We start from the raw sequence: 23658 nt of genomic DNA, 5'->3' as shown, positions 1-23658 counted from the left end.
GTGAATTGCAGAGTGTGACTCAGACTTTGTTGTGAGGAGTTTCATGTAGGAACTATTTTGTTACTACTGAGCTACATCCACCAACCTAAGCACTGCACAGAACGAAGCGTGCATCTGCTTTTGAACGATAGGCTTGTGCTTGTGACAGTGCAAGATGTAAACATTAATAGCATCCTCCACAGCTGAGATGTAATATTTGTGTAATGTAATAAGTGGTACCAGGTGAGCTAGCACTAGATGCACACTTACTTCTATGCAGTGATATGGTTAGTGGGTATAGTTTGGCAGAAAGAAAATAGTTCCTACATTAAACTACTCACAAAAAGGTGTGTAGATTATCTTCAGTAACAGGGTCATAATTTCTGGAAAGACACATTGCTGATGAGTTTACAAGTGCATTTTTTGCTACTTTGAGCACCACAAGCCAGATGCCATCTAGTTCATTCATACTTGAGAGAAGGCAGGCGTCTCTACGGCCTATATGTCCAACACTCGGCAACTCACACCTAAACAGTCTAGAATGATAAATAGCACTAAAAAGTAAGAGGAAAAATATGTGTTATTATTTTGAATTATTTTGGGGTGAACTGTCCTCTACCTCAGTCAATGAAAAACAGTCTTTGACTGACACCACGTAAAGGAATATGGACAGAAGTCTTCTCCATCTCTCTTACATACCGGGGTCTTGTAGTCTAAATCATCCATTGACCTGAAGAAGTCCAGGCTCTTGGCAGCGCTCAGTTTGCCTTGCTCCACTGTTGTGGTGGTCAGAGAGTCCAGGATTTCCTCCAGCAGGTTCATCTGGCCTGTATGGGAGGAGTCGATGTCGAGATCTAGTGAGTAGGAGTCGTCGCTGTCCTCGATGTACGAAGGGACATCCCCGCTATCCTCTGAGGAGATCCTGAGACAGAAACAGTGTTTCATAAGAAAAAGTGTTTTTCAGTGAGCATCAAATGCTCATCTATGATATTTAATATCTAATATTTAATTTATAAAACAAGTCAACAATTACACTGTGATGACCAGTTCTCTTGAAAAGAAGTCATGACAGTGCATGACTGAGTCAATGTATGCTGTTACTAAATATGTCCACTTGGGGGCAGTATCATCATGAGTTAAAAACAAAGATTGACTCTGCTTGGAAAAGCAACTTTCAACCTGCCGTCAGCTTTTCCCTCATAAAATGAATCAGTCAGCCTGTAAAAAGTTCTCATATCTCAACATACGTGACATACATACATAAAACAACATGGAAATGGCTTCAGTGCCAAAATGTATTGATCATAATAATAGGAGTACTTACTTGCTTGCACTGTCCAGCTCATCATCATCGAGCCCGTAGCCAAGATCCCGAGGGCCCATGCTCATGGGATACTTGTTGAAGTTTTGCTGTTAATGAGAACAACACAGCAAGTGGATGTTGTTAGACACAAAGCATAATGGGATAAAACAATAAAAGTGGACCCCGGGGGCCTCTCAGCTTAAAGATACAAAGCTAGATAGAATATGGCATTCTGCTTATGTGAAGATTTTCATAAAACCGCAACTTGGAACCTGATAGAGAAAAGATGCAGGTCTGTGTCTGGTGGGTCCCCATAAGACAGGATTACGAGCTTGTTTTAATGAGCCTGGACCCTTAGGGTTGATGCTAAATTCGTCAAATTTGGGTCTAGGGATAAAAAATCTTTAAAATCCCCTGCAGTATTTTATCAAAATCAGCCATATATGCGAACTAAAAGCTGCGTTTGCACTGTGAGTGAAAATAACTGCATTAATCTTTTGCATCAGGACACTGCTGCATGTGATTGTATTTGTCATTGCAGAGTGTTGAATGATCAGCGTGTACTGTAGTTGTCTGACACAGTGGGTTTAATAAGCCACCTGTGTACCATATTTAATGGGCGGGTTAAAGAAGAGACAGGAGCTTTACAGAGCAGGGCAGGACTCTCCCCATGGGAGCTCGAATCTGCCCCAGGCCACTTATTAACATGCCTTCCAATACGACGCACATGTTCCTCTCTCACCGCATGTTCGCTTATGTTAACACTATCTCTCACTATCTAATTTACACTCTTTGCATTTTGTCCATTTACCTTCTTACATACTGCTGCTGCACACCTCCTGTGTCAATTCTTTTGGGTGTTATATCTCAAATGGTCCTTAAGGCTCCTGTTTTTTTGTACACACACAAGCACTCACAGGGTACAGTTAGCATTAGGAGGCAATGTCTTTCGTTTTGAAACACCTTCTTAGCTCCACCTCTCTGACTTCCTTTCTGTAAACTCATGTTAGCCCACATTATCAAAGCCAAAACCCTGAGAAAAAGGTTCTTTACAACCGCAAAAGTGAGCAGAGCACTGGGGGGGCGATTTAAGGAGTGAAGACTGTAGTGTTTGTGTGCGTGTGTTGTGGTTGTGGTGTAAAAGAAAAAAAAAAATCAGACACAAAGGTGAATAGAAGCAAGAAATGCTTAGTATGAAAAGGCAACAACAACACAAGTGCAAAAGATTCAATATGAAAATTTATTTTTTGAAAAAACGAAGGAAGGAAGGAAATATCAAGAGGTGGAGATAGATTCCTCAAAACCCCAAAGAATGATGGGAACGGGGGAAGAGGGGGGTGGGGGTGGGGGTGGGGGGCAGTATTGGAACCGTGGACCAAGCCGGTCTTGATTAGCCGACGCAGTGCCAGCCAGACAGGCGGAATGTAACGTGTGGCTGGCCTGGCCTCATTTAGGGCCTGTGTTCGGCCAGTGTGGGACACACACACTCATATACACACAGCCTCAGTCACATACACACCCTATTACAAAAAAAGAAAAAACACAAAGAGTTAAAGTGCCATTTTCTCCATAAAAGTCAGCGGAGGAGATGTGTGCAGTAGCCACTTAAGCCTCTCAGCCATCGGGCTAAACACGAACACATGTGGTGGCACTGCTGATTGGCCGAGCCGCTCCCCTTCCATGGTAGCTTGGAGCTATAATGAAAGAAATTTCAGAGGGGGCTCAGGCCTGGGATCCCTAAACAGCCTTTAATGGATTCCTGTGTCAGGGCAGTAAATCTGGGGCCAGGCCGATATGCCAGCCAGCTAAAGTGGGCCGGTGGAGCGGAGATGCACCTGTGAGACACTCAGGGAGGGGTGGGGTTTGGACGGAAAAGGTTACACACAAACACGTGACGCTGTATGTTCGCGGTGCGTGCAGTTATTTAGACTGTGCGTTTGCACTAGAGGGCTGTGTTTAGGGAAGCGGGGCCTCTCTGTGCGTCTAGGTGTTTATTAAAGCAAGGTGAACCCAAACACAACCAGACACAGGTCATGAAGCCTGGCCCTCTGATCTCGGTTACAGCTTTGGTGCTGTCTACAAAAGGAAGTTCCATAGGGAGCAGTAAATGGATGGTACCTCACTTCACGGCTTTATCAATTTGTCATTCCCTCTCTTCACTGTGACCCTTTAGTGCCACAGTTAAGATTAAACTATTTACAACCAAGCATTTTACGATAGAAGGATTTTTTTCCCCACTTTTTAACGGCCAACATATTCATTCCAATTTACTGGTAACGTGAGATACAAAAATATGCTTTTGTCACTCCTCAAAAGCTGTCAAAATTTAACAGCATCAGTTAAATCTGAGTTCTAAAATTAGATGTCAATGCAAAAAAAAAAAAAAAAAATATGGAGACTGTTCAAATTTAGACATCCACGATGAAATATTCTCAACCAGTGCAAACAAGTCCCGTGTTAAAGCTGCGACAGCTCTGCTCTACCTCCCCAGGCCTGACAGGACAGGAGGGAAGCATGAAATAGCTGAACAACAGATTATCATACTGCTCCTTCATTAGCTTCTCGCTGTCGGCTAATGGGAAGCTGAAAGGTGAAAATGAAAAAGTAATTCTCCCCTCCATGACTCCCTGTCTCCCATTTTCTCCCGCCGTCACTCTGCTGTCAGTGACAGATGTCACCGTTTCTGTCTGTCTGCCTCTCGCTTCCCTTCCCTCTCCACCACGTCGCACAGATCGCAGAGAGCGAAAGGAGTCAGGAGGAGACACAGCAGAGGAGAAGTCATGAAAATAATAAAAATGGTCAGGATGTTTCCGTAAAACTAGCTCAATCCAGTATTTTGGAAGAGGGAGAAAATCCTCTTGTTGCTTAAATAAAGGATAAGATTTGACATCTGAGCTTGTCTTTTACCCTGAGGAAAACATTTCTTAATTATTATTTTTTAAATTATTTTGTTTTCTCTTTTACTCTGATCCAAGTTCCTGAGTACCTGGCTAAGGCAGTAAAAGAATCCTGATTATCACCAGGTCAGGATTCACACATAAAAAGCAACAAAAACACAACCACTAACAAGCCTTTACTCTCAATATGATTGTGAGCAAATCATAAATGTGACCAACTTATCCTTTACTCTGACCCTTTGTACCCTGGCCGTCCCCCTTAATGCAATAAACAAAGGTATGAAACATATCTAAGGGGCCTCAGATTTGATATAACAAATTACATTTCATTTCTGTGGTTATGAGGGGAAAATAGTCATCACCATCCATTTTAGTAGCTGCATTTGGAGAAACAAACTTTCCCCTCCTCTTGCCTTCCTTCCCTGCATGACCGGTTATGCAGAACAACTATGCTTCTCTGTGACAGGGCCAAACGCCCAGCGGACTTTAATAGCCGGTCTTACATTATACATTTCATATGGTATTTCTGAGTGGGCACTGATCTCACAGCTTGGCAGTGTATGTAAAGAGATGCCGGTAAAATGCAAACAAACCTTGGGGAGAAGCAGAGCCTTTGCAGAAGTACGGCCAAGTCTGTTTAAGAGCTGCTCACTCAAAAAAAAAAACAGTGTTTGAGGCAAGATCCACTGCACGTCTGTCCAACTGGCTGTTGCTGAAAGCCCACTTCCCTTTCGCTTAAAAAGAAGCCATATAAAAGAAGGAAAATGTGCATTATGCTCATTCTGTTACACTAAACTAAACTCATCCAGTAAAATCACCAGTTGTCTTTCTGTGAATGGGCGCAGTGCAGTTCTTTGAAGGTGCCAGGAGATGGCACTTTGGTTTCAGCAAGGAAACCAGTGGGCCTCTGAAGTGGGGAGAAACTAAACGAACTGGAGACTACAAACGCATACAAATAACCATGTAGACACACACTTACACAGCTATGGACAGAGCCACTGGACTTAAAGTTCATTGTTATACATCTCGACCATTCGTCCAACAATATTTATCAACAATATTAATCTTACAATGAATATTACCAACATATTTGAGCTTTTTTCCGTTTACAATAATATGAATTGCAACACACACAAACTGCATGCTCTATAATTTACAGTACATGCATAGGCTGTGAAATAGTTATTAGCTATTCAAGTAACCCAGAAAGTATTGTCTTTGCATATTGTTTATATTATTGCACGTTCAATCATATGAACATAGTGCGCACACAGCGACTAAGTAATGCTTTATGAGTAATACTTCAAGTTAAATGTTATATTACAAGAAATACATATTAGTATAAGCATGTTTGAACTTGGAGACAAATAATGCTGAAATCATAACCACACAAATGTACACAACACAGACACAAGTCATGTGTACAGTGCACATATGTGTCCGCTGGCCATGAACACACGAAGCTGTCCCCCACAAACACACCCACCCATGCATACACACACACACACACTGCAACATGGACACACTGAAGTATCCGTGTGACTTTGTTCCTCTGCTTCACATCTCTGTCAGCTCCCTGTTTCCCCTCCACCCAGGGCTATGTGGTGTTTTCCAGGCTGGCACCTCTCCTGCCTCAACCAGGTGAGGAGTCCAGAGCCTGGGGCTGAGCCCGGCCACAAGCCTGCTGGCTGTCATTGTCCATAACGCTGTCCCAACCCCTGCTTGCCTCTGCTCTCTCAACAGCTGTCATGCTGTTGTCTCAAACCTGAGGCAAACTGCTAAATGCATGCATGCTTGTGTACATGCAGTACACACAATCAAATACATGCTTGTGTACGAAAGGGCTAAGGTACAGACACACGATGCTACATAAAACACACACAGATATACAGAATCTAAAAAAAAAAAAAAAAAATACGTGGGACTCACACACAAAACCATACAGGAGCCAGAACAATGGTTGCTGTTTGTTGTATCAGACAAGAAGTCAGCGGTCCAATTCAGTCTTGTTTTTGTCAAACGAAAGGATTACTCCTACATTCTTAATCAACAAGCTCCACCAAACACTGCGCATCACCCACATTGCCAGATAACGGCTGAAATATGTACGCAAATGACAGCGGCACTTTCACTTTAGTACATGTGTTGGCTGATCAAATGGAATATGAATTTCATAACTCTGATTATTTTTTTTTGCTATGATTAATTAAAGTAAGCTACTCCAGGATCATTCATTTCATTTCAAGGACAGACATAGAGAGGTTTGCAAAAAAAAAGATGATGAATGATAAAAATGTATCAGGCTTCTTCTTTCAAACAGGGAGATGGAATGTCTTTAATCAGACATTATTTTTGGAGTGCCAGATGACAACTTCTTTCTGAATTTATATTAGCAGGTGAATGAACCTTCAGTGGTCACTTGGTCAGAGGTGTGGAAAGGACACACAGAGTTATTGGTATTTATTTTCCTGTAAGATTTATGCACATTTCCTTAAAAAACTGTCTTATGTTTGCTCTAAATTAAGTTAGTTTCCTTTCAACTGGGCATGAATATTGCTAAATAAGCAGAAACATTGCACTACCTTCGATATACATTTAGCTGCAAGTTTATCAGGTACACCTACATTAGCTAAAACGAATCAGGTACTATCATTCTGAAGGTTATAATGTTTGACTGTTAAAGAGAGGTTCTGACTCAACTTGATGGTCATTTTGGAAGCTGCTTTTTTAAATTTTATTTTGGTGGTGCTGTGTTGAACTGTTGAACTGAGAGCTATTTCTAATAATACGTCTACCAACACTGATGTAATATGGGCATTATGTGAGTTCAAAAAATTTAGGATTTTTAAAATTTTATCTTAGGAAAATAACATTTTAGGATGGACATTTAAAGAGTGTCATTGCAGTGTTGAGACTGTAGACGAAGACAGGACAGAGAGGGACATATTCTAATTAATGCAGGGTTAAGAATAAGAGCAGGTATTGCTTTAAGTGTCTGTGTGTGGGCACAAGAAGGAAAGGAGATATGAGGGTTAAAGCATGTTTCCTATTTTTTTTTCTTTTTATTTAACCTTTATTTAACCAGGTTAGTCCCACTGAGAGCAATTTCTCTTGCAACGAACACCTGGTCAAGACAGTTGTGGGCAGAGCACAGTATCAAGATTTCATAGGAAGCAATCTTAAAAAAAACACAGATAGAAAGGTGAGAGCTGGAGAGATGAGAGAGAGAGAACAATAGGTATATTTTCCTCCAACATGCTTTTGAACTAACGGAAATGTAAATACGATGTGCTTTAAAGAGTAAATAAATGGCTACCATACAGTGTAGCTATATTAAAAAAAACACGAGGAACCTAAGAAGAGTGTTTATTTAAGTATGTACTTGCCAAATTATTTTTCAGTGGCCTTTTATAAACAAACAAAAAAATCTCTCTGAACTGGATATGAAAACTTTTTGCGTAAGAATTAGTTATTTTTCAGCTTCAATATTGAGTTTCCAAGTAGTACGCTTTAATACGGGTATAAAGATAAACCAAGCTAACAACAAAACACTGAAAGAGCCAAATATTTCCAGCAAAAAAAATACTGTTTTGAGGAGTTTCAATCTTCCAGGGGTTACTGCACACTGACAGGCCATAAATTATCAAGGCTTTCTTGGCTTCTCAATTTTCAGTCTTAGTTTCAGCTGACAAGGAAAAAAATTCGGAGATGTCAGAGTGCACTCTCCTCCTGGGGTTTGTGTCTTTAAAGTGTTGGTGTCTGGATAATTTACTAATATACCTGGGTTATGAAGTAATGCTAAAAAAAAGACAAGAATAAGGAGAGCACTGCTAAAGAGAAACTGATGGTTAAATATATATAAACACAAACACACACAAAACCAGTTCTGTGGGACATGCTAAGCTGTGTCCTGTGTGTCCCTCCTCCAGTGGTCTCAAGGGACCCGTTACTGCGGCAATGAACAGGCCTCAGTGGCAGGGACAGGGGTGTGAGCGTGTGTATATCCCGAATGTGGCGTGCAATATGTGTTTGAGGGTGTGTGCACACAACAATTGCATGTTAACTGTTAATCTGTGTGTGTGTGTGTGTGTGTGTGTGTGTGTGTGTGTGTGTGTGTGCGTGTGTGTGTGTGTGTTTTGGGTTGGGCCCGTCTTTGTGTGTGTGTGCTGGCTGGGGGGGAAGGGTGTCCGAAGAGGCCTTTAGAAAAGCCCTAATTGCCGTTCCTCTCCTCTCCCCGGCCGTCACACCTTCCTCTGCGCTAAGACTTTCCAGCCTCATCACACACACAGGAAACACAACGCTAATTAGAGACAGCACAACCTCTCCTAATCACACTCTTACATGACTGTGACCAAAATGTCAGTGTGTGCATGCAGGCATGTTTTTTGTGGGTTTTTTTAGACAGAATTGGAAGTCTACTTGCTGTTTTTATTTGGCAATAAGAGGTGGAAAAGCTGCAGCTTTGAGAAGTATAGATATAAGGTGGAAGATATAACTCTTAACTTGAGGCTGTTTGCATATGTTCAATACTGCACAAATTAAATTTCATGACACTTCCGACACCAAAAACTGTATAAGTGCACGTCTTCATTTACACTACTGTCTTATCATTTTCTATCTTTTTTCTTTTTTTCTACCTCTCTTGATAAATTTATTGATGATTGTGTATTTTGTGAGTGTGCATGTGCTTGCATACTGTATGCCAGCTCTGCACACAACAAAGAAAAAAAAAACACACGTGCAAACCACTTATGGTGCACAAGCAAATTCTTCAGAGGAAATGCTGACCAGCAGATGATTTTACTGTCCGCGCTGTTCAGAGAAAAATACTGAATGTACAACATGAGTGTGTTGTAAGAAAAAAAATGCTTATCATTACATTTGGCACCCTGACAAACTACTGTACTTCCAAGAGCTGTTACAAGAGAGAGGAAGTAGGGAGAGACAGAGAGATGGAGATAGAAAAAAAGGAGTCCGGATGGAGAGAGGAAAGAAATGAGAGCAAAAAGTGGACGGAAGGAGCACAGAAGTGGAAGACTGCATCCATGTCGGTCAAGTGAAAACTGAGCTCTGGTATGATCAGCCAGTGTACATGTAGTTAACTCATTTACTGATGTGCATCTGTCTGTGTGTGTGTGTGTGTGTGTGTGTGTGTGTGTGCGTGCGTGTCATACCCGTCTCATCTTCTGCAGTCTCCTTGGAGACAGGCTCTTGGTGCTGGTGGGAGACCCGGCACAGACCATCATCCCTTCTTCTTCTTCTTCCTGAGAGAGAAACGATGAATGTAAATCTTGGATGATTTGTGCTGTAAATGAAATGAAGTTACTAAATCACAACAGATTCAATATATTACTCGCTTGTTTAAGGTGACGCTCTTTGTCCTGTTTGCTGCAATTTCTCAGCCACATTTGTAAAGCTAATGGATCAGTCTGGCAATATTACATTTTATTCTTACTGCTAAAAAAATCCCATGAGATGATTTATTGATCCTACTAACAGATATTGTGTATTTATAGTGTGATATTGCTTATTCATCTGTGCCATAAATCCAAAGGTGTTGTTTAAAAACTATTATACACATCAGTGAGCCACACTGTCCGATAAAAACTACAGTGCAGAGCTATTTGGGGTAATCAGGAGGGCTTTTTCCACTCATGATCTGTCTTTAAAGATTTAATGCATTTTTAGGAATAAATACTTTTGGATTAGAAGTAATTTATTGTTGGTTTTTTGTATTTTTCATGGGATTTTTAGATGATAGCAAATAAATCAAATTTCACCTGCTGTATACTTTTAAAATGTTCTCTACAAGGTTATAACAATTATATTCAAGGTAACCACCACTGATGAGTTTAATTTCAATATGTTTGTGCACTGAGGTCTCTGTGCAGACATCTGTGGCTGGCAACCACATAAATGCACTGCAGATTGAGTGTGATCCTAAAAAAACACTTAAATTAATTCATTTGTGTATCTGTGAATGAATTTAAGAACACACAGGAAATCTGTTAAACTTCAAATCAAATAGATTTCAACACCTCTATTTGCCTCTACTGTGTGTGTTTGTGCACACACACGCTGCAGAACACTGCGTACTCGTCGTGTTCATCATCGGTGCCCTCTCTGCTCAGTTTCCCACTGACAGATCAAACTGCTATTGCCTTATCAAATCCATCAGGCTTATGGAAACATACACCTCGTTACATTAGCTTTGAGGAAATCACAGGCTCACTGATGAAATATGCAGACAATAAAAGAGAAAAAGGGGCCGGGGCTCGGATGACATGACAGGCCATAGCCAGAGGGGCGTTGGTTAAAAATGTACAGCCCTGAACAAAGCGCTAAGCAGGCTTCAACAGTCATTAAAGGGCCCAGCGTCAGAATCACACACTCCATGTAAAGCAGCCTTCCTGTCTGTTTCTATGAGGGGGGGTATGTCTACTGTATCTGTGCGGCTCAGAACGAAATGTGTGTGTGTGTGTGTGTGTGTGTGTGTGTGTGTGTGTGTGTGTGTGTGTGCACGCATGTTTCTACAAGCGTGTGCATGTGTGTCAGAAAGGTGTGAGGGTCCATGCTGCTCACCCTCGCTTTGAGTCTGCCCTTAAAGTCCCGGATGCCCCTCTTGGCATGACTCTTGGCCTAGGAGGAAAAACAACACACACACATACAAATACACACACACACACACACACACACACACGGATTACTAATCAAAACATGTTGCATTAACATTCTGTTCTGGTTTCATGTAACATCAAGAAATGCTTTGATCCCTGTGGCAAAAACACAGAGACAAAAGGCTGGATAAGAGAGCCTCGCACACTAACAGGAGGCTATAACATGAAAGGGCACCCTGACCACCTATTGTACAGCACATAAGGACATGGCACTGCTCATTAAACACCATGAACAATGCTCCAAGTCCTTCCACTGTCAACTCCAAAACAGACATGAATTTGTCTTATATTTAAGCAGACTAACTATTTTTTACAACCTGCTAAAATGTCATCTGAGGACTTGATGTTATTTACTTATAAAACAATGCATGAGGCTACATTTATTTAAGCGTTTTTGCAGAACGTACTTTTGTCACAGCTGTGTTGATGAGTGCTCCTCCTCTCTGTAACAGAAAGAAAATTATTAACAGGTCACTTAAAGTCTTTTTGGGTGATTTTCCACACATTCACATTTATTTTAATACAGTAAATATTCATGTTACACACACAGCATGCAATAAAATTGTGATATTATATTACATATTCAACACAAATGACTGAGAGCATGCTTTGACAATCAGTTTCAGATTATTTTGTGTGTGAATTCTGTCACACTGTGATGCATGGTGTCCCTATCAATATGATGATAATTATTTCTTCCATATCATTGGCCTCCCGCAGTAGTCACAAAGGAGTAATTTTCAATATCAAACACAACCAAAACTCCCTGTGCAGCTGTAAATAGTACTGTAATGCAACTTCAGTGAACAAATGGTGACACCAGGCAAAGTATCATATCGCTGAGCCATGATAGGCCGCATGATTCAAAGCATTCAGGAGGTTTTTATTTAGAAGCAGCCTAAAACAGCGATGGAAGGGACTGCGTGTGATTGATTTCTACTTTGAGTTCTGCAGACTGACATTATGGCACCCAATATCTCTCTGTGCCTGTCTTCTTTTCTCTCTCTGAGAGTTGCTGCATCTCTCCTTCGGCGTCTCACTCTTTTTCTCTGTTTGGTCTTTAGTGTAAGCACAAAGCGTCAGCTAAACGGCTAAACAGAGTAAATGGCAGACAGCGTTTCAGAAGTCGGCAAAGGGAGAGGAGGAGAGAGGCCGAGGTGAAGGCCCCTCTTATAGATCCCTGTCAGTCAGGAAATGTGAACTTTAACAAACCTTTGAAGAGCACTCTAGAGAACTAATTCAGCCTTAGCTGACGGCGTGGGGAGAGAGGGAGGGTGAGGGAGAGATACTCAGTGAGAGAGAGAGAGAGAGAGAGAGGGAGACAGAGGGGGGGCTGTGACAGAGATGAAAAGAAGGAGAGAGGAAGACAGGGAGAGAGAGATAGGGGAAGAAAAGGAGAGGAGGAAAGAGACAGGAAGATGAAGAAGGAAGGAGAGATCTGTGTTCTTGGGTCGGTTCAGCGGAGTAACGCCTGTGTTTGCTGCCAGATCAACATGTCATGTCGGAGGACGTCTTGTCACGTCAAATCACTTCTGTCTCCCTCCCTGTCTGTCTCGACTGTCCTGCTGCACGCGCCGCTTCACACACACCAAACTGCATTCGAGCTGGGTCTGTACATTTAGGCAGCCCCCCCACTTCATTCCAAAGGCAACACCAGGACTTCAAACACTGAGTCGTGTCAATCACACCTTCAATTAAATATAACTTGGGAACGAAATGGGTGAAATGTAAAAAAAAAAAAAGAAGAAAAAAAAGAAGCCGTAGATAAAAGCATTTAGGTATGATATGCAGGACATTCTGCGAATACCTTCACAGTGTGCATCCATTGCTGGTAAGACCTTGAATTACCTGGAGGGATGTATAAAACACAGAGTATATGAATTAATCATTTTGCACTCGATAGCAGAGTATTAACATTGCAAAGCAAAGGTAACTATGTATATTACACTGTGACACAGTCTCTGAGACACACACTCACATATTATTGTGTATTTAAAAAAAATTAGACAAAAGTATACTGAACAAACAGGTAATGTGGTTGATAAAAAATGTTAAATATAAATAAATTATCTAAAAGTAAAACATTTACTGATAATGTAAAATTAACATTAGTAACTGGATATAAATGACTTGAGAGGGCAGAAAATAGAATCACAGATGACAGTGTGGGTTTGAGTCAAGATCAGAACTCATAAGCCCATTAATATGACGGATATTTATTTGATGGATGCGTCTGGATGCCATTTCTTTTTTCCTTGTCGTGTAAATACCACTAAAACCTGAAATATTGTGATCAAAATGATCTAATTTGTCTGAGCACTCCTGTGGGATTTCAAACTTGTGATGTCTTGTGCATAGTCTCCACATGTAATAACACTCGATCCTGCCAAAACATTACTAATTCTTTCGTCAATCTTTTGTCGCCACATTCAATCAGATTAACAAGTAACCTTTGTATCAGCTCCAATAGATTGTTTTACAACAAATGACAGTAAACATGCGTGTCAAATATTTTTTTTTAAAAATGAAACAATTCTCCACGAGTTAAGAGTCATTTGTCATTTTTAATCAGTTGTGTGCTTCCAGAGACGGTACGATCATTGGTGCATTGTATTTAAAGTGCTTCATGTGGTCACACATGAGAAATTTATGAGAAATTTTACAACAGCCTTAAAAATTACTCAAACAAAAAGTAGACCAGAACCAGAAATGTTTTAAAATTAACATGTTATAAAGCACGAGCACCACAGTATTCTATATCATTTATTAGGGATGGGAATTACCAGAGGCCCCAAGATACAATATTATAACAATACTTAAGTCAAAGTATAATATTATTGAAATTTTAATGGTTTTGCAATTACATATATGGCAATAAGTTTGAATTTATTATTTTTTATCAACTGCAAATTATGTACAGTTTTTAGTCTTTCCATCTCACGTTAGTCATTTTTATTGCAGCAAAATGTATCTAGTGTACTGAAAAAGCAAATGACTTTCTAGAAGCCTGCCAAAAGTTTAATTTGTATTTGCAGTATCAATATTTTTTTTAACAGAAAAAATAATACTCAGTGTCTTGGTATTAAAACAGTGTTGCCACAGGAAATATCAGGATACTGTTCTGTATGTATTTCCCCCATTCCTATATTTTACCAGATTTTTAATCAGTTTATCAGTGTTTTAGAATACGTATTTTTTATAACTTTGAAGGTTTGTCCTTGTTCTGCTTGTTGCTTTTATATTTTACTATAGCACAATAACTGCATTGTATCGCATGAAATACTGCGAACGAATGAACACAATGTGGCTAATTGACAAATGGGTCTAGAACTACTCACTTCCACAGAAGCCCCCCTCTGTGATCTCTTCTTCAAACACGTCGGAGAAGCCACGGCCTGCGTTCAATTTGGCCAGCCGTCCGTCGATGAACTACAACCATAAATTACAATGTGGTTAATAAAGAAGGGAGAGGGAGGGGGTGGTAGAGTGAGTGGACACACTTAAACAGATACAAACACATACAAACCGATTCAAACACTCAGGCCACAGTGGGGTGGTTATTAATCCTACCTGACAGAAACTACATCCCAAGATTAGGTGGGCTGCAGGTAATAGGGATTTGGTAATGTGGAGCAGGTGAGGGATTAGAGCAGCAGACTACATGCTGCACACTGTCTGAGACATGAGGAAGTTTCATTTCCTCCCTTTGTAACATGGAGCGCATAAAACTCCATCTCATAAATATGGAACCTAACAGCCAAGACAGCTACACATTTCATGAGCACAGTCACGTAAATATGTCACGCAAGTACAAGAAGTCACACACATACAATGACATTTGTGATTAACACAATAAAAATAAAGAACAGTATTCTTTAGAGATTAAGCATGCGATCTAGTTTTTACAGGCTAAATAAAAGCAGGGATAAGAGGGGAAGGAAAGCACAAAATGATGTCAATTACAGTTTTAAACACACTTCTTATCATTTTTTGGCTCATTATGAGAGCTTTGGTTCCTCCTCCGAGCAGTTTACAGGCTCAGTTATGTGACTGACAGTTGCATTGTAGTTTTTGCAGGAAAAAAAACCCACTGTATATCATCTTTCAGAATATTGAACATGAAGAAAATCTTAAAAACAATTATGTCGGTGTAGATCACTAAGTGACACATATGGTGCGCTGTTTTCCATTAGCTCAACCCAACCACATTGACCCCCAAGTTGCTGTTAGTTTCCTGTCCCATTGCTTAGAATATCAGCAAACCTCTGCGTGAAAATGATACTTTCAAATGAAAGCCAAGAGCTGATCTTGGCAAGTTTCTGGTGTAAAAAAACAAAACAAAAAACAAGCAGCTACAATATCATACATTTTCTATCCTCTTCAGAGTTCATTTGTTTAAAAATAGGAAGAAAAACAATCGGTAACAATGTCATTCAAAATAACTAGTACATACAAAACATTTTGGATTTAAAACTAAAATTTATTTTGACTGATAACTGCATTTATTAACAATCCACACCTCCTACCTTTCAAGCAAGCTTTGTATTTTGAACAACAACAACAAAAAAAAATTAATTCTTGAAAGCAACATATTGTCAGATGATTTCTTAACTGAACAGTCCCACTCCCACCTCTGCAACTGTGTCCAAAGTGTAACAACAGTGTAGGTTGTTTTAGGGCGCGTGTCCTCAGGGACAGCCTGCTAACACGGCCACCCGCTCCTCTGGTCAGAAGAGCCGGAGACTCATCATTAGATCATTTTAATGAGAGGTGAGACTGCAGGTTTCAACCACTGCTCTGCTACTTGGCCGGCCCAATTAGTGCAGATAATCAACCCAAACCATCACCAACAAGACCACTCCTCCTCCTATCTCACCCCCCCCCCTCCCTCCGCACACCCCGGCCAGATTACCTGCCTCACTGTGGGTCTTAATTGGACATTACTCAACAATGGCAGACTGTGATCACCACACTCTCACACATGCAAACAGACACTTAAAAAAACACTTGCTCACACACACACGCACGTACACAAACACAAGGACACAACACAAAGGCTCATTTTAACAGGGTTACCATGTATTCTCATGGATAAAATTTCAAAAATTTTCCATGACTACAAGGACCAATGAAAAAGACACATTTTCTTGCACTTCTTGCTTTTTTTCAAACCTATCAGATTCCAAATCTATTCACACATTATTTCAGCTAACTACCATACATGGAGAAAGAGGCAAATTGCAGGGAGAAAATAAAGAACTGTACATGACAGTCAAACATTTTCACACATAGGCGCATATTAGAGATACGTTGCGTCACCAGCTACAAAAAAATGATTTGCTGGTAGTTACATTGTGTGGAAGTTATCCATATTAGATTACTGGAACAATGTTATTACAAATTTCCATGACCTTTCCAAAACTTTCAATGATTCCACAACTATTTTAGGCCTGGAAAATGTAAATTTGGAATTCCACAGGTTTATTGCCCCCCCCCAAAAAAAAGTTTTAGTTTTTGTCTTTTATTAAACAAACCCAAATTAGATGTGTAAATGAAGTCCACAGTGAGTTGAGCTCTACCCTTGGACGTAAATCCTGCTCCATCTCTTCATATCTACATGTCATCTTGTTTCCTGCTGCTGTCGTAGTTGCAGACCGTAGACAAGGAGAGTTATTCCATCTGGCTACCAGCACGCTGACTCACACACTGGTCGGTCACAGTGGTCTAAATTAATTTAAACTCAGGAATTGTGGAGCCAGAAGTTGGGATTAGGACTCTACAGGGGTTCATTTACAGAGAAATACACAGCTGAAGGAAATGCAATTTCTGCATCCTGGAATTTTAGGCCATAAACTTTAGATACTCTGGGGTATAGCAGAAATCATGTCACTCGTGGGTTTCTGTGGTGAAGTTTTTAAGTGGATTTGGGCTAACTGTACAGGTAACCACCGTCTTTGCTTATTACAACAGCATTAAAATTTAGCAACCATTATTGTTGCATTGTAGGTCTAGGCAATATGTCGCTATAATATCGATATCATGATATGAGACTAGATATTGTCTTTGATTTTGAAAACTGGAATGTTGTTAGTGTTTTAAGGCTGCATTACAGTTAAGTAATATTATTTTCTGAATTAACCAATTTTTTGTAGCTTTTCTGTTATTTGTCTTTATCCACTTAGTCATTATATCCTTATTACTGATGATTATTTATGAAAAATCTCATTGTGTTAGTATTTCATAAAAGCACCAATAGTAAACCCCACAATATCACTGCGATATTGATATACAAGTATTTAGTCAAAAATATTGTGGTATTTTATTTTATCCATGAAACATTTGTCAATCAAACATTGAAAAACATATTTCTTTTCATGCTGCAATACCTCCCATTTGATGACTCTAAAACATGTCACAGAGACACACATAAGATTATTTCAAATAAGTTATGAAGACCCAAATGTAAACTAAACAAGTAGGAGTGCTCTTTAAAGCACTTTGCTTGGCTTTGGAGGTGAATACTTGTTCTATTCATCACTTATTAAAATCACATCACTATTAATAATGTATATAAATGTGCTGTTATATAACCACAATATAATGTGGTTGTTTTATTTTCAAACATCCCCCTTAACACTGACATTTTAATATGGTAGTTTTATTTTTTTTAATTTTTATTACCCTTTTTTCTCTCCTGTATGTTTAATCCAATTGTAGAATGTTTTGGGACCTTACTTCATAGTGACTGCACACTTTAAATAAAATTGACTAATTGATTCCTATTGGTAATAATGAAAATTCAGTTTTTCAGTTCACAGAGTTTTGTGGAGTTAATGGAGAGAACGGAGTGGATGGACCAACTACACAATCAGATTTTAAATTCGATCATTTGGTTTTGCAAGGACACACCTTTCCCCCTTTCAACAGATGTCTCAGCTGTTGCATTCATAAACACCGAGAATGGCAGATGACTATTGACTGAAGGGACGCACATTGTCTACAAAGGCTCCTGGCGGTAAATTATCAGAGTAGAAGTCCCCCTACAGACTCAATAAAACTGTGTATAGCTTAGTTTTGTCAATACGAGGAGGAGACTTCATTGAATCAGTCTCTACTTGCACAATACACACACACGCACACACACACACACACACACACACACACACACACAAGACAGAGTGTGTGTGTTTGTACAAGTGTGTAGGAGCTGAGGACGGTTGATAGGAAGCAGGTTAATGTCGACAGGCCTTCCCCCCGCATTCTTTTAGGAGACTTCTCCCACTTGTGTTCTGAACAGAGATGAGCTGGTGAGCCCAGCATGCGGGAAACCGTTAAGGAAGAAAAGTGTGTGAGAAGGTGAAACTGTGACATTTTAAGAGGTGTGTTTGTGTTATATTTATTTTAAAGTTGGCTTCACAGAGGCACAAGAAAAGAGGGGCTATTGTTTCTTATTTGTCTCCTAAGCACACAACTCACATGCACTCAACATTACATTACAAGTTATTAAGGTGTTCTTATTCAATATCTTACAGTAACTAATTTTTTACAATAATACATTTTAGTAGGGGTACTGAAAGTAATTAATGGACTTTAATGACACATGACAGAACACAATAGCCTCTCTGTCCATGAGGTCATGCAGCTCCAAAAGCATTACTAATGTTTTGCTGAATTTGCATTAAAAAAAAACTCCACTCTGTTCCCTCCGCAAAACTGGAATTACTTGTAAAGCAAAAGCTTTACAAGAACCGAACAACAAAATCACCTGTAGAAAAGCAATTTCCTGCTCAAACGGTAACACCTCAAACTCAGGTAACACCTCTGCATTTTGTGTGTGTGCTGCACCGTGTGCACAGTGTGTGCTGTGGTCTAACCAATTCCAATAATATGTTTTGAATTTAGCTCAAGTTTAACCCATTATTGTTTAAATATAGGTGACAGTAATAAATGTCACAATCCCTTTAAAGGCCTTTGTGTGCAAGTTACGTATTGTATTCGACACATCATTCCAGTCTAACACTGCTGACTGGTTGCCTGATAACTGAGAAATCCGACCTGTTTGTTTACACTATCCTCTGTCCTCAATCCTATTGGGAAATTAAGTTCAAACTGGTAAATTTAGCTGGAGAATAAGGGAAACAAACTAACTGTGCTTTTTGTGACATTGTGAAATTTTAACCTTTTTTTTGGCTCTTCCTGCACTGTATACTGTTATTTTTTTGTCATTATGTGTATTTTTAAATTGTACAAAAATAAAAAAAAATGATGAAAAAACTTTTTAAAAGAATGCTACTGCAAAAGGTTAATCCCTGCTCCTTTTGTAACAACAGCAATACAACATATGTGGATCTTAAGCTATTTTATATATACACTATATGGAGCTAAATGTTATTAATGTTTTTGCTAAGGCAGCAATAATGTCCAATATAATGACTACATGTTTTACTATAGGTGCATAATAAGGCATAGCTTAATATACAAAAACACATTAATATATAAACAATCAATAACAAAACAAGGAGCAAAAGCACTGGAAAAAAAGTCCAAACCTCTCCAGTCCCAGGGTGTGTAGTTTCTTATATAAAAATTAATGTGTGCATGTGTGTGGCCACGCAAGTTGAGTATTGTTTGTGTGTTTGCAAGCGGATGTGGGTCATGGCCAGAGCAGGGCTCAGGCGGACCACTGGCCTCTCTTACTTTAGTCGAAAGAGGAGTAGAGGAGATAAGCTCACCCCATCCCCCGTGCTAGAGAGGAGGAGGAGGAGATAAGGGTCTGTTTCCCAATGCTACCGCTGAGGCAGGAGCCAGCCTGGGAGGATGCTTTGAACTGCTGCTCGCTATCTGCTCTGCCTGGGAAAATTATAGACGGGGCAGAGTGTCCAGAGAAACAAAAGGCTGATTGAGGGCCGCTGTGCAGCAACTCTCGGGGGTAAATCACACTACTATCACGGGTCAGAGAGCGCAAAGAAAAATTCAAGGGGTGAGAGGAAATTTTTCTTCGGAGCCAGAGGTGTCTCTCCAATCGGCTCTAGCTCTGCTAAGTTTAGTATTGCTGAAGGGATTTGGGGGGGAAAACATATCAAGTATACATGAGTGATTTTAAGGGAAACTCATGTAACCACACATGAATAAAGGATACCTGCTCACACACATATCCTCTACATACACTGCACATACATACACACGAACAAAGTTGATAATGTATGTAATAGTGGTGGATACTTAATTTTCTGTGCACAAAGTTAAAATTCAGGCCACATTTTTTGCTTTAACAGGCTGGTGCAAAGACTTAATGTGACCTCGATATGGTATTGCTCAGTAAAGATTCTTTTGACAGACCTGACTTATCATGGTTTTGTTTGTACACCAGGCAAAATTGAACAAACAGAGATATTAAGACATAACAAAAATGTGTTGAGATAACCGCAGTAAACATTTTCTAGAGGGTCAATAACCGTCTAATCCCAGGCCTCTCTCTTCTCCATTTCAACTGAATTTTAGAAACAGAACAGTCGAGATGCTAAATGCTAACTTTACCCAGTTGACAGTTTGCTGAGCACAAGTGGTGCTGAAAGACATCTGTAAAAATGAAGACCTTTACCCCTCTAAATTGAAAAATCAGCTTGAAAAATAAACTGCTCAAAAATAAACTGACATTGAGAGAGGACGGAGTAACCTCTATGCACCTAGTCATCTTTTTCGATTTGTGCTTTCCCATAGTTTACAGGATAGAGATGTGCATCTGTCAATGTACCCATGTGTAGGCTTTATAAAATCCTACATACTGAACAAAAATAAACACAGCACTTTTGTTTTTCTCTCATTTTTCACAGGTTTAGATGAAAGATTTACTTTTTCATGCATTCAATAGATATATTTCTCAAAAGTTTTGGATGCAAATTTGTTAAAATCCATGTAAGTGAGCACTTCTCCATCTCCAAAGGCGTTTACATTATTTTGGCAGCACATCCAGCCAGCCTCACAACCTCAAAAGTCAGTTGCGATGGCAAACTGCTTTCAGGTCAAGACCCTGGTGAGGAAGAAGAGCTTGCAGATTAACTTTCCTATGAGTGTTTTTGACAGTTTGCGAAGAATTTCTTCAATTGTGCGAATCAGTTGTTGCATAAGCAGTTCAGGTGGCTGGACTCAGACAATCTTGCAGGTGAAGATGTTAGATGTGGAGGCCCTGAGCTGGCGTGGTTACGTGCTGTGGTTATGAGGGCAGTTGGATGTACTGCCATATGAACATAAATGAGACTGAAGGCATCTTATGGTGGTGAAATGAACATTACATTTACAGGCAACAGCTTTAGTGGACATTCCTGCTGTCAGTATCCCGGTGACACGCTCCCTCATAATTTGTGACATCTGTGGCATCATGTTGTGTGACAAAACTGCACATTTTAGAGTGGTCTTTCACTGTGACCATCCCAAGGTACACCTGTGTAGTAATGATGCTGTTAAACGAGCATCTTGATATGCTACACCTAACAGGATGGATTATCGTGGAAAAGGAGAAATCCTCACTCAATAAAGATTTTATTATTGCGACCAAAACTAAAGAAAAATATATCTGTTTAGTTGAAAAAAGTTTTAGATCTTTAACTTAAACCTGTGAAAATGGGAGCAAAAACAAATGTGGTGTTTACATTTTTGTTCAGTAAAAAATTATGATCTAAGGATGAGTAAAGGCTGTGTTTTTATGCACAAGTTAAATATATTCTAGTATATTCTAGTTTTAGATTTATTTTACTGGTTGAAGTATAAGTGAGTAGTTAATGCTCTTTAAAAGAAAGTGACGCACACTATTACACACACACACACACACACACACACACACACACACACACACACACAGTATGCAGACAGTTGTTCGTACCTGTTTGAAGAGCTGCAGGTTGACAGCCATGGACAGGAAGCTCCTCATGGTGCTCGATCGATGGTTCACAAAGCTTTCCTCACAGAAAGTGATTGGTTCCCCCTGAGGAGTCCACAGAGACATTATTGGCAAAATATTTAAATAAAAAAATAATACTTATTAATTTTGGCTCTTTTTCCTCTGAACCAATCTGTTTTTCCACCATTTTTACTTGGCTCTGAAATGAGCCACAAGAAATGAAGGCAGATGCGTGTGGTGCCTTGAAAGGCGGGGGGTCTAAACTAAACAATGTTGTTTATAATATGATTTGTAGCATTAAGACGATCACATCATGCCTTTTATTACTATGCACTGTAAAGTCTAAAGTATTTCAACTGATTTCTTCATTAGTGAGCTAAGTGGGCCTGAAAACAGCAAAATGAGGCACAGAGACAGGAAGGAAAGAGGAAGGATCAAGAAGGGGGAGGAAGAGCTCCCCTGGAAGAGCCGCTCGATCTCCCGCAGACCAGAAGACAGTGTCCCAGTAAACTCCCAAGTACTCCTCATGAGCACATTATCACATTATTACTATTTCTTACATCATGTCTGTTGGCCTGTGAGCTATAGACACGGAGGATGACAACAGAACCACTGCAGGCCAATCACACGCTGCCCCACAGACATTTTCAATTCATGTTTTCTCATAATTAACATAATTCTCACATATTTCAATGATGCTCTAAATTCTTCTGGTGTAAAACAATGTGCTTTGTCTGTTTAAGGCTACGAGCACAGTGCGGCACATAAAAACAAGTTAACAACACCGGAGACTAACCCCATTTATCGAGGATGGGCGGATGATACCAGTGGCCCGAATTACATCACAGGAATACTGCCCCACTTACATCACTAAAAGTTTTTAAGGCGTATTCTCTCGTAAAAGCAGAGTTGAAAGCAACTTGTTGTAGTTTAATCAGCATCGCAGTCTCCATCTGGCTGCTACAGCCTCGGACCATACTGCAGCGAACAAAACTGAATAGCATGCTGAGACTAACAACTAACTGCTACTGAAAAAAACTTCCAAAGTCAACTTTAAGACTGGGTCTGTGTACACAGTACAGTATCCAACAAAATCCTTTGGTTCACACAGGCCTGCACCGAATGCCAACTGCTAACGCTGCTGGAATCTTCCAACTAGACTGTTTTAAAGGAAAGAAAAGGAAGAAAGCCACATTCATTTTATCTATTTTAAGAGGGTCTAAAGGTCGCCCAGCACAAGAAAAGAGGATGCCAACTTCCTGTTAAAGAACAGAAAACTACATCAACTGTATGTAGCCAATAAAGTTGGTTTAGTGAAACAAAGTTTGCTCAGAGAAACAACATGAGGCTGGGCTGGTGCTGTAATTGCATGAAAAGAGAAGGCCTTATACACCCACACCTTCATGAAATAAACACAATATTACACCAACACATTTTATTAAAACAGGTTGAGTGCCTTGCTTAAAGTAAGAGTCATCTTACGGTAAACGAGTGATAAGCACTACTTGTTAACATCCAAGACTGCAACAATCTATGCTGCCATGGTAATTAATGTGTCATGTTGAAGTTAAGTGACTACTGGTGGTTTGTTTTTTAATAAAAACTACAGACTTGATTTTAACACATCAATTATGTATCACACACTAGCTCCAGAGCCACATGCAGCCCTTTAGCTTCTCTCCAGTGGCTGTCTGTGGCTGTGCCGAAAAAATTATCTAGAACTGATATACAGTTATTTTTCTAACATTTAAATTTTAATTTTTCTTTGTTGTATGCCCAAAGTCATTCCTGAATTAGAAGTTGTAAAAATGAGTGCCCTTTACATCCAATAAAAAAAACATTTTAACATTTAGTCAACTAAAATGTGCATCATATGTCTATGGCCTGGCACCTTACTTTTTTGTA

At 39.7% G+C, this 23658-nt stretch overlaps 1 protein-coding gene across 2 annotated transcripts in view; it reads right to left on the bottom strand.

Moving 5' to 3' along the window:
• The window catches only part of dennd1b (DENN/MADD domain containing 1B), a 120562-nt gene that overhangs the window by 5309 nt on the left and 91595 nt on the right, over nt 1–23658 (bottom strand). For both annotated transcript variants that reach the window (XM_042515126.1, XM_042515132.1), the window contains 8 exons: nt 21736–21837; nt 14195–14285; nt 12664–12704; nt 11264–11299; nt 10762–10818; nt 9354–9443; nt 1304–1389; nt 679–901 (listed from right to left, as the gene is read on the bottom strand). In XM_042515126.1, the coding sequence (XP_042371060.1) occupies nt 679–901; nt 1304–1389; nt 9354–9443; nt 10762–10818; nt 11264–11299; nt 12664–12704; nt 14195–14285; nt 21736–21837 (726 nt within the window). The remainder of the gene's footprint in view (nt 1–678; nt 902–1303; nt 1390–9353; nt 9444–10761; nt 10819–11263; nt 11300–12663; nt 12705–14194; nt 14286–21735; nt 21838–23658) is intronic.

The sequence above is a fragment of the Plectropomus leopardus genome, chromosome 3, assembly GCF_008729295.1.
Source record: "Plectropomus leopardus isolate mb chromosome 3, YSFRI_Pleo_2.0, whole genome shotgun sequence".
Taxonomy (NCBI): Eukaryota; Metazoa; Chordata; class Actinopteri; order Perciformes; family Serranidae; genus Plectropomus; species Plectropomus leopardus.
This window is presented reverse-complemented; position numbering and strand designations above follow the sequence as displayed.